Source organism: Zonotrichia leucophrys, chromosome 1A (genome assembly GCF_028769735.1).
Source record: "Zonotrichia leucophrys gambelii isolate GWCS_2022_RI chromosome 1A, RI_Zleu_2.0, whole genome shotgun sequence".
Lineage (NCBI taxonomy): Eukaryota > Metazoa > Chordata > Aves > Passeriformes > Passerellidae > Zonotrichia > Zonotrichia leucophrys.
The window spans coordinates 44384558-44397930 of NC_088170.1; the positions used below are offsets into that span (position 1 = coordinate 44384558).

General features: G+C 36.1%; 1 protein-coding gene across 39 annotated transcripts in view; it reads right to left on the reverse strand.

Moving 5' to 3' along the window:
- The window catches only part of NRCAM (neuronal cell adhesion molecule), a 146030-nt gene that overhangs the window by 24094 nt on the left and 108563 nt on the right, over window positions 1-13373 (reverse strand). For 22 of the 39 annotated variants that reach the window (XM_064702620.1, XM_064702615.1, XM_064702614.1 and 19 more), the window contains 8 exons: window positions 11793-11990; window positions 11610-11680; window positions 10440-10665; window positions 10033-10148; window positions 6363-6567; window positions 6081-6203; window positions 4865-5041; window positions 3750-3785 (listed from right to left, as the gene is read on the reverse strand). In XM_064702620.1, coding sequence (XP_064558690.1) covers window positions 3750-3785; window positions 4865-5041; window positions 6081-6203; window positions 6363-6567; window positions 10033-10148; window positions 10440-10665; window positions 11610-11680; window positions 11793-11990 — 1152 coding nt within the window. The remainder of the gene's footprint in view (window positions 1-3749; window positions 3786-4864; window positions 5042-6080; window positions 6204-6362; window positions 6568-10032; window positions 10149-10439; window positions 10666-11609; window positions 11681-11792; window positions 11991-13373) is intronic. The other 17 variants (XM_064702622.1, XM_064702616.1, XM_064702621.1 and 14 more) reach the window with 1 other exon arrangement.

Here is a 13373-nt window from a genome sequence, read left to right on the forward strand (position 1 = left end):
CAGTGAGAAATGTGCATCAGTCACTTCTGGGATTATTTAGATCAATTGCAAGAGCATTTCTGTAGTATAAGAAATACAAAAGCCAAAGAAGAAATGCAAAAAATTATGTCACTGATGAGCATATAGCATGACATCTACAAAGCAAAGGCATTTTCAGGAATTTTTGCACAGTGATAATAATAATTTTCTCTAGTCTAGTCATGCAAAGAATCAGCATTGTTCCCAGTGAACTTAAAAGAGGACAAAAGAGTGGTTCTGCATAGCAGGCTGTACTGAAAGAATCACACAAATACATAATGAAGGAGTCCACAGGGGGAGAGTGGCTGAAGGAGCAATACAAAAATACTACACTTCACTTGACTGTAAAAGCAGCTTGAAATTGTTAGCAAAAGACATGGAGACATTATGTGAAATTATTCAAGAGAGAGGGAAAACAAATGGTGGGCAGAGAAAATGATTTAAAGAACTGCATTTTGTACAGAACAAAGAAAACTGAGATGATCTTCTACAAAGAGATCAGAGACATAAACTCAGTTGAGACTGATTTCCAGCCCACAGTGAGGAGTTACATACTGGTGATTCATTCAAAAACCCCAAAAGAATAGCTTCAAACCCAGAGGACAGACTACTTATTTATCCCCTGTGTAACAAAAGGGAGTACTTTTTGTCACTGGTACTTGAGATATGAAGTTCAGTAGAAGACAGATCAGATTGAGTACCAGTGACAGGAGGCACTAGCTACAATTAAAGGTTACTGTGATCTCACAAACTTATTTTGATTCCATTTCAAGACTACCAGATACCAGTGTTGGCATGCATGCAGATTAGAAGTCCTTGCTTTCAAGTGTAAATGTTGACTAAATCAAAGAGAAAGTAAAAAGTGAAATGAGAAGGCTTGTGGAATGAGGCTGACATGCCATGCCATGACTCCCTATACTTCTGCTTACAAAAACCATGAATCCCTATGACTCTATTTTAACCAGCAACTTTCATTTCTACCACCGGCCAAACTGGAATTCTCTTCCTTCCTCTATAGGGCAGGTATTTGGAACTCCTTATGGAAAAGGACAGAAAAGACTTGACTCCTGTGATCACCTGAGTCACCTTGCAGGTGCTACTATAATTATTTTATATGTAATTGGGTTATTCCCCCATTTTTCTCACACCTCTGTTACCTTATACCTGTAGTTAAATGCCAATATCTTAATGGTAATACTAGGGCATGCTTAGTATCTAACACTAGGTATAATAAATTCTGTTTTGCATATGAAGTTTTCAGACACATTTAGAATATAGCTTGCTAAGAAAAAATCTTTTTTTCTTTGTAGTACCATTAATTTGACCAATTTTAAGTAATTCATAACATCACAGTATTAGAAAGGAGAAATGACAGTGCAAGTCAAATAGGATTATCAACCATAATATAATAGCTTTTACATCTGGTAAATAACATCTAATGATTTACTTATGTAGGCTTGGGACACTAAAAATATTGAATCTATTAAGATCCTTAGATTTACCACAGCAATATATCCCTCTGCACTTCAATTTACAGTTTTAGTGTGAGAAACTAAGTATGTCCCAAGTGGCAGAGCTCATTAAGGTTTAAATCATTTGAATTCCTCCAGGACTGTGTGTCTAATGTACATGGCTGGCCAAGCTGCAGGGCTTCACAGACAGCTATCCAGTAGAAAACACCAAATGCAGAAATTTCAGTTCAGCAGTTTAGGCCAGCTGAATCTGGGACCTACTGTCTACTTAAATTCCAGGATCAGTGTGCTCAATCAAAAGAAAAAAAGGATAATTACATTCTCCTGGTAAGTTCTGCCCTCCAAGATTAAAAACCTAATATGTTTTAGATAGACCACAAAATGGTTGTGATTTAAATTTGTTCTGGCTTTGGGTTGAAATTAATAAGAACTGTATATACATATAGGCCCTCCTGCACTTAACAGAAAAAGGAAAGTTCACTGCTGGGTCCAGCTACTTTTTGAGTGGGGTGAGCACTTCTACCTTCCAAATCCACCCACTCATGAGACCAACTAATTTGGTGCTTGATGTTGATAATATGATCCTCCTTTTCCTTACTCGTGGTCCCTGACCAGTGGCAAAGCAGTTAACATGGTATTGTAGTAACCACTGAGAACATTCATCTCAGACCTGCAGCAACTCAGATGTCCTAACAGATGCCATGGCTTTGGTTCTGTGCTGTTTGCAGGTCCAAAGTCTTCTTTGTAATTGCAAGAGCTATATGCTACAGGAATATGTGAAAACTTTGAAACCATAAACAACATGGAACCAAACAAAGACATCTGCTTAGTTTTCAGAGAATTTGAGATGACAGCTCTGAAATGTGAGCTGCTCCAGCTAATCTTACAAATAAGATGCTTTCTGATAGCCACATAGAGCTATAATTAGACCCCAGTTTCACACAGAGAATCCATTTTTCCTTGCATGAGTTTTTAGAGTCAGCTATAAATAATGACAACTTAATTTACATTTCTGCTGTGCATGTCCAGGACTAAAGTCAGTTTGATTGTTCCAATCTGTGCTGACTTTTCAGCTACGGCTAGAGTAAAATAGTAAAAAAAGACTTGCCATCAAAATAATTCCACAACTTCACACACTTGCCAGAAACACATCTGATATCAGAATACACTTTTATATATATTCATATAAAAGCATATATTATATATGCCCAAATGCAGGCATACATATATTTATATATTGTCTGATTTATACCAGACTGGGTGAATGAATTTCTTTCTTATGGCCATCATTCACAACACCTGATAATCATGTGAAAAGAAACTATATGTAAAATAATTTATGCTGTCTCTTCCAAGTTTATTAAAAATGTTCGGTACTTCATGTACAGATTTTGACTTGTGATGTTTATGGTCTGAGAATCTGAGGCACAGGTACTCATTAGTGTTGATGACACCTGTTATTCAATGACACCTCTGTATAGAGAGATATTCCTGAGTTTGAGCTACCTCAGGACAACTTATGCTTCTGACAATGAAGGTATCAAAATTCATTAAAACTGTGTGCAAAACTTCATCATAAAGAACTAAATATTACCAAAATTAATGAAAAAGAATGATACTACCTTGTACTAACTAAAATATCCTCCAGTACTCACTCACAAGATCTGTGAACCTAAAACAGTGGGAAGACATTTGCCTGTCTATTCACTCTGATACTCAAACTGAGTAGACAGAGGGTATTGTCAGTCATCTGTCTCCTATGCACAGTTGGCTTTCAAATGAAGTAAATGTGTTCAAGTGGGTAGCAGTAATCCACAGTGAGAACAATATTGCAGATAGTTTTTTGAAACAAAAAAATGCACGTGGCCCAAGCAGTAAATGAATCTCCTTTGCAAAAGTGCTGTTTTTTCTACTCCAGCTAATCAGTGCTAGTGCACCTGGATCCTGAATATTTATGACAGCAACATACATCTGTTAGATGTTCAGAAATAATTAGACTTTGCTAAAGCAAAGCTAATGAATTCCCCTGGAACTCTGTGGCAAAACAAACAGATGAAAGGTGTTCATAAGCATTCTGGACTCCTTAAAAAAAAACCCAACTAACCCAAACAAAAAACCTCCACAACTGTTTTCTTCCAGCCCTGATTATACTTTGTACAAAAATGTGTAGTCCAAGATTGTCTGTCCTTACCACTGCAATTTCCCCATTTGAAACACTGCAAAATCCACACATTAATAAATCATGCAGTTTCATTTTACCTTTGCCTGCACCTACAGCAGGACGGAGAATACCAGCTTTAGTGGAGGAAAACAAGAATAGGAACACTACATAATTAGATACAACACCAAAGGAAACAGACACATATAATTTCACTATAAAAAGCATGCAGACTAGATAAAATGTATTAATTCAAATAAATTAGAAACAATCCATTTATGCTGAACCCTGACAGACTACAAGACAAAATGGCTGTACATGCATTTACAAAATTTTATTGGTCATGCTTGTTAGGGTGCAAGATTTAAAATAAATACAGTTCATATGCAAACTTAATACCCTCACAGAGAAATTGCATTGAATAGCAAATCATCTACGGCACTTCCAATAAACCATCATTTTAATGAGCATAAAAATATGTGAAAACATGTTACCAAAATAGACTTATTAATATTAAGATGATCAAAATGATAAAAAAAGTTCCAAATTTCCTGTTGGCTTTCAATTATTCTTATTTTGTTAAGCATCCATATTTAATTAAAAAAAAAACTTCAACAAAGCTCTAGAATGGCTACAAATATAAAAATCAATTGTGATAGGATTTGACAATATACTTGGTAGGTTTTAAATACTATACAGTTACTTGGGGCCATAGATGACAAGTTTATTTCAACAGTTTCACAGTTTTTTGCCAGTTCTGTGAAAGCAATTTAGATTTTTTTGCATACTAAAAAAAAGTAAATAACTTCCTCTAATCACAAACCTGCATTATTCCAGTATTTTTCTCTGTAACCAAAGCTGGTCAATGATGCAGAACAGGTGAATAGACAATAACCACTAAAAATGTAAAGTTACACGAAGCTTGAAGCACAGAAAGGCCAAGGCCTGTCTTAGAGGTTGCGGGTTGATACTAAAAGAAAAGGCTTTGTACCTTCTTGGGGGTTCCCGCTACAGCAGAAAGCCTTTACATGTATTTTCTTTAAAAAAATTTAAAATACTTTATTGGTATATGACACATTTAGGAAAGCTCTAGGAAAAAAAAATTACTTGGCCCTATTTCCTTAGTGGAAGGAAGCAATAGCAATTTTTAGATGTTTAATACAATCTGTAGTGGTTTTTAAACTCAAAAGACTTTCCTTATACATACATATCTTACCTTCATCCATAATTGTTACTGCTTCCTCAGTTATCTGACTTCCTGATCCAACTGAAGTCTGTGCGTTAAAGTAAAACTTGTACCGGGTGCTGTAATTTAAATTTTTTAATATCAAGCTGCTCTCGTTGGCAGGAATTCTTATCTCTACCAAGGGACCCAATTCATGTGTGTTGTTGACTGTTGTTACAAAAAAAAAAGAAAATACAAAAAAATTAGGAAACTCACACACACTGTCATTGTATTTTAAAAGGTTTTTGGTTTGTATGTTTTTGGTTTTTTTTTTGCTTGTCTCTGCATCTACACTTTCAAAAGAAAGTCACCTTTGTATAAAGGTGCCAAAATCCAACTGGGAGATAGGAAACACCAGCAAGTTTTTTAAGACCAGGTTTCATTCTCATAAATCTCTGAATCCACGGCAAATGAGTTCAGTTCAAATCACCTGAATTTATGCAGCATTGAAGCCCTCCCTGACCACTGAAAAATTCTGAAACTCTAAGCTCAGTATGCTTAGGAAAAGAAAACATTGAAGCTCCTTGTGTCTAATGCCAAAGAACAGTGGGACTTGGTAAGTGGAAGAAAGTAAATTTCCTTTATCTGTTCCACGCACATGAAACTCTTTCCTTACCACAGTCACTGCTGAGTAATTTCTGGGCTAAGTAAACAGCTGGGATATAAAAGAAGTGATTTAATAGCTCTGAGATGAGTAAATGGCATATTTATAAATTTTTCTTTTTAAGATTATTATACCAAGAAAATTGGAAAAGCAGACAACAATATAATTTGGCATACTTTGGTTTACTTCTAATGACATTTTTTCTGCAGTTAGAATACAGAATTTGTAAGTAGGTAGTATCTTGCATCTAACTTGGATGCCACTTATATGTAGGATCTCACCTTCATTTGTCTGTGAATTACGGTTTGAAGTAATGAAAGTAATAAAAATGTTAACCTTGTACTACAGCAAGAAAAGATTTCCAAGTACAGTCATCTATATTATCAAAATGTATTAGTCTTTTTCAAACTTGACATTTGCAATGCAATCATATCTTTTGTACATTATAAATTTAACATATTTTTTTCTTCATAAATGGATCATTATTTGGTAGATACGTTGCCTAAGTTAGAGTTGTATCACAGAATCAAATAATGATTTGGGTTGGAAAGGACTTGAAAGATCAGAAGTCCAACCCCCAAAATATATTAATATTTAACTTACTTGGCTGAAACTTCAGTGTATATGATGTCAAAACACCATTTGGATGGGTGGGTGAACCCCACTCCAGAGTCAAAGAGTCCAATGTTGGGTTAGTAATCTTCAGAAAGGAAGGTGAACTAGGAACTTTTAAAAAGAACACAGAGTAAATACAAAGTAGATTAACTTTAAACAGGTCATTCATTATGAATTCTTAAGAATATTACTGTATTGAGAGAGATTATTATTTCATGAAGTCCAAGTAAACCCCATTTAAGTTTAATATCTAGGGTTTTCATTTCATACCTCCTTCAGGGGTCTTAAATACTTTGTCTGGGCTTGCTGGTCCTTCTCCTTTACCATTAACAACTCTGACATTCAGCTTGTAGGAACTATAGGGCTCTAGCCCTGGTAACATTCCAAAAGTCTTGTTTCCCCTGAAAGTCAAGATCTTTTTTTCTACATGTCGTCTACTCCTTCTGGATAGACTCTGCACTTTCCAGTAGTAAACCTAAAGACAAAAAAAAAAAAAAGTTGCAGTGACTGCTTAGCTGTTCTGATTTTCTAAACTCCGAGCTTTTCCATGAGTGTCCATGAATTATAGGTAGAAATAACTGCAATTTTAACAAGCTCAGGTTAGACACAGCATAGAGCTTTCCTGCTCCAGAAACAGACCTTGTCCAGAAACAGTCTACACAACTGGGTGCACACTACCACCTGCCAGTTCTGCCAATCCTCAAAACCAGTTTAATACAACTTTTGGTTGGGAACTACTTTGGTCTGTGATCATTCTCCTGCTATCCAGTCTCTCTGAGAGGCAGAAGTTCTCCATTCTTTCAGTAAGATGTCTACAGGCCTTTCCAAGCAGACTTGGACTTTGGCTCCTTGTTAGATCACATCCCTGACCATGCTAGTCCTTGATGTCAGATTACCTATAAATGGGGAAGAAATCAAAAGTTTTGACTTGGCTGGAAAAACACACAAGTTCTGAAATTACTCCAAGGTAACAGTACTGGAAATATCTCCACCCAGGGATGGGAACACTGTTCCTCCAATTATGTGACAATTTGATCAGATGAGAAAGCTGATTCTGGTGTCCATTGAGCTGAGTTTCTAAGAAACCACATATGAGCCTTAGAGGTGCTTTCCCTGCACTCTCTTTACTACACAGTCTCTCTACCATGGTAAATCGAAAGATATTAACAGCTGTCCCTCCAAAAGACTTGTGTTACTCCTGAGATTGTCAGCCTCAAATACATAATTGTTTATTTTTCACAGCATCATTATCATGCAAATATCATCACAAGCTAAAGATCATTAAGAAATCTAAATGAATAAAAAATCTGTTCCTATTCAGGCCAACTGCAACACACTTATTTAATTTAGGAAGCTGGGATTTCACATAGGATTTAAAAAAAGGAGCTGTTAAGACTTGCAAAGCCCAGCTAGACAGCTATAAAGCAATGTTGCACTTACGTCAGCTTTTAACATACCATTTCACTCCAATCAGTTTTAAATGTCGCTATGTTTTACATGGTTTGAGTTAATGTTTTTCAATATCTCTAGCTGTCATCCTTTAGCTCTTTCTCTATTAGCTAGTGTAGAAAATCATTTACAAGCTAACAAAAATTGAAGTGTTGGTACTGAAAGCTATAGTAAAATAGAGTGCATCACATTTTCAATAATTTCTTCTTTAGTTTGAAAAGTTTTATAGTACTGCAGTATATTGAGTAATAGCTAGATTAATACAAGAGCAAAATATGAATTATGTGCTGCAGATTGCTGCTTAGTTACACATCTTCCTTTTTTGTTCAGACATTTGCCTTCAAGATGTGACTCTTTAGTCACTCTCTTAGTTCTCTCTTTGTTAAGAAATCTGTCCTCAGTGCAACACTATATATTGTGTATATTGGCTACTGACAAATAATTTTATTAATTAGGAAAGCCTGAGTATGCTGGTAGGATTTTGCTTCTGTGTTTACAAAGGGCTGGTCATGTGCTTTGTAAGCTGTGTCAATGATGAAGATGCTTCATCCATGAAAAGTTTTCAGTTTGTATTGAGAGAAAGCTTTTTAATAATAGCTACCCACTGGGTCTTATGATTTCTCATGCCTTGTCTAGTCTTTAACCTATTTTGGCTTGATTTAGCTGTATTTGCAAAAATTATTTAAGGTATTCTTGCTGCATCTGCAACTTACTCAAGGAAATATCATTGTCACATCTGTCCTAGCCAGAACAGCAAAACTCAGTGGTGTAGTCTGCTGTCAATCTTGTGGCTGTGAGCTTGTTTTATTTATTATTATCAAGTAACTTATTTGACCTTCAGTTTTGCTTAGCATTGTGTAATTGTATGGCTCTCCTCCCTACAGAAAAAAAAAAATTATATCCTATATAGAGAAAGCATAACAAATTAAATAGAAGTGGTCATGACATGACTAAACCCCTAGATGACGTGGAAAGAAAGTGATCCCATTAGTGATCACAGGCCAAAAGATAACCCTCAGACACTGAAAGTCAGAGGAAAAAAAGAAATATCCATTTAAATTTTGGATTATGCCAATTCACTCTAACCATGCTGTTGAACTTAACACCTGATGTACAGGCAAAAGTGTGTCTATGGATTTTGGTTTTGGGATCATTATCAATCTTTAATAGAAATTTTGTGATTTGGATTAAGAGCTTTAGTGTTGCTGTAACTTGATTAATAACTACCACTAATTTCACTAGATTCCAACTCTTTAATCCTCACATAACAGACATTTTCTTTTGCTTGCCCATTTCTACATGAGATACCAGGTCGATGTAAAGCTGTCATCTAACAGATAAACATTTAAGAGACTAGTGAAGTCCTGTTTCTCACTGAGTTCATTGTGTTAGTGTGGCAAAGTAGCACACAAGCTACAAATATGCATACTATGACATACAGAACTTACATGTCAGACAGTCTAAGTCTCCCTGGATGGTGGTATTTTCTGCCAGGAAAGAGATACCCAGATACCAGGAGCTCACATTCATGGGGTAACCAACTGAAGTTCAGTTTCAACGTTTTTAACTGCTCAATTTTATAAGTATGGTGTGCATTTGTTCTCCTCCAAATAATCTTTACTGGTTTAATTTTTCAAATATTTCTTTTACCTCCTTTCACTTAAAAAGAAGTAGTTCAAATTAGTCTTAATCTAGTTTGGGCTAAGTAATCTGTCTTGTTAGAACATCCTTATGAGAATACTTACGGAGGAGCAAAGAAGGAATTACTTTGATTTTCTTCTATTGTTACATAGGATGTCAGTATATCCTCACTGAAGCAACTTCTCCCTATCCTCCAGGGACATCAGTTTCAAATCCTGAGGTCATTCTGTCTCCCCTTCTCTATTAAAATGCAGTTTTTTTCTCCAGCACAGCATTTTCAGTTATGACCAAAGGCAGCACACTACCTTAGAATATGCTTCCTTCCATTATATGGGAACTCCAAATCTTCTGCCATTTCATTTGCCCTTAAGTTGAGCTTTTACACTGAGCTTTTTCCTGGCCTCCAAAAAGACACAGAATCCAGCATAAGCTACTAAGTGCCCAGTTACTCTGAATTAAAGATATGATTGATCATATTGAAGCAGAAAATGAGTAACCGTAGCATTACACCTAGAAGAGAGTCCTACCAAAACTAGTTCTTCACATCCTCTAAATTACTTTGGAAAAAGATCTGTAAAACTGATTTCTTACCATTTCTTAGCCTGTTTAACATGTGCAAGCTTGATTGCAAACACATGCCATTTTTCTTCAAGGACAATGTCACAGGAACCTAGTGCTACAAGGCTGGAACATTGCTGAAGTCTGTATGAATTTTATCAAGGCTTGCTCTTGTGAGCAGAACTTGGGAAAAGCACGAGTCCCCTCACGTGTCAGTTACTTCAATCTGGATACAATCTCATACAGGGAGACCATCTATTTTAACAAATAGGAAGAGAATGACCGTACTTACTTTGTACCCTTGAAGGTGTCCTCGGACACTTTTTAGTGGAACTGGGTCCCAATGCACCTTTGCTAATGTGCTGTTAATAACATGAACCTGCACATTGCCTGGAGCAACCATTGGCACTGTGTGGAAAGGATGCAACAAGCACCTAGTTAGAATTAGAAACCACACAAACAGTTTTTTAGAATGAGTCTTTGTATTGTACTCATGGAACAGGTTAAAATGTTCCTATGTTTTCAGTATTGATACTACAGAGTAGCATGAAGCCTTTACTATCTCTGAATTACTTCCTTTCAATTAAAAAAATAACTACTATATTCCCCATATCAATATTTCAGTATTTTAAATAACCATTCAGGCTACACATTTATCTCCTTTTAATTAGGATAACTGAGTCAAACTACAAAACTTACAGTCTTCCCCTGAATGTCCAATCACCTCTGATGGCTCTGGTGCATATCCCAAGTCATTTAAAGCTTGCACTTTTACTTCATATGGAACAAAAGTTGGTGTACCAGACACAATATATTTAGATACATTTGCAACTATAACAGATGTCCATTCATCGTCAACATCTTTCTGGCGCCAACTGACTTTGTACTGAAGCCCTGGTCCATTAGACTGAAAACCTTTTAAAGGCTGAAATGAAAAGAAATATTTTTAAAAATATTCTGAAGCATCTGAAAAATTATAAATTAGAAAGAAGTACATTGTTTCTTTTATAGAATGTCACTGAAAATTTACATCTGTATTCTGCAACAGAGAAGCACTGCTGAAAGTTCTGCAATTCAGTTTTTACAGGAGGTCACTTCAATTGACCATTTTTTTTTTCAGTTTTCACTTCTTGGTAAAAAGCACATTGAGTGATGTTGGTGGCTAATTCTTACACAAATAGCACTTTTTTAGAATTGTGACTTCTGAATATAAATTTTGTTTTCAAATATTTCCTAAGAAGTGGAAGAGAGAAAACCAGATTTGCACCATGTCCTTGTAAAGAGGATATAAATATTTCTTGCCTGAGAGGGCAAATTGATTACACATGGCTCTCCTTGAGCTCCTGTCATGATGGTAAGGGCATGATGGAAAAAACTTCAACCAAACCTTTCTAGTGGGAAAGTGCACAATGATTAGTTTATCATAATAGGTGACAGTAGAAGTAACATTCACATTAGTATTCACTCTAAAAGTTAGACTCTCCTTGACATAAACCTCCATTTATATTTTGAAGTTTTCCTAAACTGGCAGCAAAACATCCTGTATTACCTAATTAATGGCTTATCTTGAGAAATCACGCAGGGAAATATGCCCTCCACCTTTAACTTATTTTCATATTAAAAAAAGAAAAAATCCATTTCTGATTTTTCAGAATCAGTTTCAATCAGTAACTGATTTTCATATTTTAAAAAAAAATTAGTTTTTCATGAAAATTATGATGGGGAATGTATGAATTTAATCCTTTTTCAAGAATATATTAAGCAGGTAATTGGGTATTCTCTTTTCTCAACATTGGTTCTAAAAAAAAAAAAAAAAAGCTACTCACAAACCTGAAAACAAATGAAATCTTGAAGAAAGACCCATCTTACCTCCCATGTTATTACCAAATTATCAGGTTCTGAGCCTATCCCCTGTACATTAGCAGGATTTTCATCAGGGCCTAAAAATAAAATATTAACACGTGAACAAGAATGGCTGCAGCGTGATTCCAAGCAAACTCAACGCTATTCATAGCAGGAATCAATCACGGGGAGGTGGGAATAATTATTTACTTGCAGATTTTGTCAGGTACTGCTCAGACGGCTCACTGGGCTGGCTCCTGCCAATCCTGTTGACGGCGATCACGCGGAAGGAGTAGTTGACGTAGGGAGACAGCTTGAGCTGCGCCGTGGTCTGGGAGCCAGGCACCTCCGTCTGGTAGCGCCACACGCCCGGCTCGTGCAGCGCGTCCTCGAACTCGATCACAAAGCCTGCAAGCAGCAATCACATCCAACCTCACGTCACAACTCCAAACAGCCCCCCAGACAAGTACAGGCGCTTCTGAATGAGCTAGCCAGGAGGGATTGCTCCAACCAGGGCTTTCAAAAATCATGGAACTTGACATGCAAATACATAAACCTAAAACAAATCTATAATGTGGACATCAAAAGTAGAAATAAAGGTGAAACATAAAAAATTAAAAAATAAACTCTTATTTTATCCTTTGCTACTGTCATTAATGCAGCTATCCCTCAGGCAACACATTATTACAAGAGCTCTCTGTCAGGTACCGGATTTTAATTTAATGGGAGCCCTTGAACTATCACAGTAAGGAAGGGGAATTTGACTGCCAAATGCCTTGTTCTTAGTTGTATCAAGCAGACAGCAGGCAATATCTGCACAAATTTAAAACTCCCTGAATATTCCATTTTCCCCAATGAAACTGGAATAATGAAAATCTATTTAAAGTCAAGAACCTATACTTGAGAAAGGTTTTTGAGAGCACTTTTCATTATCTTCAAATTAAACCAGAGAATGTATGTTCAGAAACTAAATTTCTTGAGAGTACTCTGTGTGAACATTATGATGATTACTGTTAAGACCTTACAAAGCATATAACTTCAGGGATAAATAATTTTGTAGAATTCCACAAAGAAAATCATATTCATTATGAAAGACAAAAGGACATATTTTTGCAGATGTGAAACAGCCAAAAAACCTTGCTGTAAGATATGAGATATGAATTCTTAGGAGGAAAGACTTAGGAGGAATTTTTAGGACACAATAAAAAAATGGGAAAAGAATGTACAGTCTGAGTACATTCCACAGAACCTGGAGCATCAAATATTTACCTGGAGCATAAAATATTTGTGTGTTGTGCAACAAGAATTTCCTCTATCTCATGTGTGGGTGGAGACAGAATATGACTTAAGATTGATCCTGTTCAGACTACTAAAAAAATTCTTCTAAATTTCTTTTAGAAGAATATTTACAGCACCACATAGAAAAATGCACAACAATTTGAGGAGCAAGATGTAAAAGAGGAAAGTAGTACTAATCATAGCCTTCTGGCAGGCAGATTTCATTCTGACCTAAGCAGTAAGAGAAAGAGGGATAATTGACCCCAAATTACTGTCTGAGCTACCACTGCATTTGTGTGCTCAGTGACACAGGTCTTGGGATGGTATGCCTCCTGGATAAAGCCTTGCTGAAAAGGTGAGAATATTACATGCCAAAAAGGTTTTCACTACTGCTTTTTGCTTCCCTGGCCACTAGCCTTCTGCCTGCAACTCTAGTAGAATAATTTATAGGAAACTTCAAAGGAAAAAAAAAAACTATCTGAGCTTTCAGAGAGATTCTAGCATGCCAGTCAT